Below are 2,417 nucleotides of genomic sequence, written 5' to 3'. Positions count from 1 at the left end.
TGTCCAACCATCTGAATCTTGAGCATTGACATCGCAACCAAATTCTACCAAAAATCTATATCAAAGAAAAAATTGTTAAGTTAACTAAAACTTTTCCCGGTATAAAAAACTTACTTGACAATGTCAAAGTGTCCGGCACATATGGCGTTGTGAAGTGCTGTGATACCCTCATCATTAGCAGCGCTGGGATTCGTTACCTGCATTGCTGTCTTTTTAACTAATTCTAGTTCACCTTCCAGACTTGCATCCAAAAGTAGAGCTAAAGGATCGAAACTAACACGACGTGTCAATTTAGGTTTGCCACCTGCGGCAGGTGTGGAGCTTGCACGCATTCGTCTTTTCAAACTGTCCAACGATTTATCTGAAGATGTGGGGCTATTGTTAGTTTTGTCAGTTTCATCAACACTAGAATTTGATTGCGTTGTGGTAGTATTAGGAGAATTTTGTGCATCCGGTGAATACCGTTGAACTTGTTCAGCGGTATTGATATGTGTATCATTGCATTCTTTTGAAACTATACTCTTATTGTTCTCACTATATAATAACGCTGTAGTGGTTGGTATATCAATTTTACGTGCCGGTTGCGGTAAGGGCTTTGGACCTACATTCGACAATTTTAACCGAGGTTGCTCAGACATGGGCTGTTTGCGTATTGTCAGTGGCTTAGCTTTTATAGGTAAATTATCATTTATATTCAGTGCTTGCATATTCAATGTACCATGTGGTTCCATTGTTGCTGCTGGTTTAGCTATTGCGGTGGAGTTACTTGCAATCGTGGTTACTGTAGCTTCAGTTGTGGACTCCGTTGGAGACATTTTACTTGGTTTTGGTGGCAAAGCAGGACGGTCATTTGCATTGCAGACTGCAGAAGTTGGCGCTATAACATTTGGTGCTACGCGATTCACCTTAGGACTGAATGCAATAATTTTCGGTATGGAACTACTAACTGAAGATGGCGCAACACTGCTTATAGGTTTGCGCGGTGGTACCGCTAAGTTGCCAGTTGAGAGCACAGAAATTGGTTTGGGTTTTGTCAGCAAACTTTCGGCACTTGTAACTATTGCAGGTGCAGTGGCTATGCCACTTTTAGCTGCATCCAATGGCATGCTGTGCACTGTTAACTGTTGGGTATTTTTTTCGGAGAGCGTCTCGCTGGTAACAGCGACATCTGATTTCTTCTCATTTTCACGCTTCTTCTTCAACTGAGTTGTTGTTGCAGTTGATGCTAACTGATTGTTGGCTGCAGCATTCAGTTTGCTTATCATAGCCGAAGCCGATGTTGTTGAAACAATACTTTTAGGTATTTTGCTTGTTTGAGTAACGGTTGTAGTAGTCGTTTGTGTTTCTAGATTTGTTGCTGCTGCTGTTGTTGTTGTTCCAGTTGTTGTTGCAGTTGTTGTGTCCTTAACAAGATCACGCTTTTTCGGTCCGATTTCCGCATATATATGATGTGAAGTATCTATTTCGAGCTGTTTCGGGGAGTCAGCTGATTTTGGAGTTATTGTTGCTGTTAGCATTTTTTTGGCCAACTTGGTTTCATCGCTCTCCCCACTAAAGAAGTTAGAGTTTGGAGCATTGTTGTGTGAGTTGCTGTGCGTTAGATTGAGCTTCACGTGCGTTAAGTCTTGTATGAGTTGATTTTGTAGGTTTGTGTTAGCTGTGGCTGCTGAATGCTTAAGTATGTTTCCTCCACTCAAATAGCTGGAAGTGGATGATATTGTCGATTTCTGTGGCGTGTGTATATAAGGTTCTACAGCGGCTACGTTGCCACGTGGAATATTACGGTTCTGTTCACGATTAATTATATTTGAAAATTTATTTGTATGCAACTGCGTATGTCCGTGGGTTGTTGCGTCGGTAATGTGATTCCCCGTTTGCTTTTGTAGTAACTGCTGTTTCAGTGCAGCCACACCTTGTTTTTCAACGTTATTCTGAAAACTAATTGGATCTGCGTTATAGGATGTTGTCTGCTGCTGTTGCTGTTGCAGTTGTTGATGCAGATTTTGTGTATTTGTCTGTTGCTGTTGTTGCAATTGCGTCTGCTGTTGCTGCTGCTGTTGTTGTAATAGATGCGGCTGCACGTGAAGTTGATTTTGGTTTTGTGTCACAATTTGTATGTTGGCGGCTTTTTTACGTTGTAATCGTGTTTGCAATTCATAGATACGCTGATCCACTGAGCGTAGCTCAGCTTGGCGTTGTTGTAGCGCCTCCCTTTGCAAATGTAAACGTGCATCTTGCTGTAGTGTCAATTGGTTACGGTACTAAATAAATAAGCGAGCATGAATTACTGTAGTTAATAAATTTATTTTAATAGTCCAACACTTACCATTAACTCACGTCGCAGTTTTTCCAGCTCACGTGACGCTTGCGGTGGTAGAGCCTGTGCAGTGCCATTGCTACTACTTAGTAAATTTATG

The 2,417-nt window shown here is 41.5% G+C and overlaps 1 protein-coding gene across 1 annotated transcript; it reads right to left on the bottom strand.

Moving 5' to 3' along the window:
- Positions 1-2,410, bottom strand: LOC119665386 (apoptosis-stimulating of p53 protein 2-like; the record flags this gene model as incomplete). The annotated part of the gene is given in 3 exon segments (XM_038074624.1): positions 1-55; positions 115-2,261; positions 2,327-2,410. Coding segments are annotated over 3 exon segments (2,286 nt in total), but the record flags the coding sequence as incomplete, so codon positions are not given.
- Between the last annotated feature and the right edge of the window lie 7 nt (positions 2,411-2,417).

This window comes from Teleopsis dalmanni, unplaced genomic scaffold (assembly GCF_002237135.1).
Source record: "Teleopsis dalmanni isolate 2A unplaced genomic scaffold, ASM223713v2 unscaffolded_contig_4899, whole genome shotgun sequence".
Taxonomy (NCBI): domain Eukaryota; kingdom Metazoa; phylum Arthropoda; class Insecta; order Diptera; family Diopsidae; genus Teleopsis; species Teleopsis dalmanni.
This window is presented reverse-complemented; position numbering and strand designations above follow the sequence as displayed.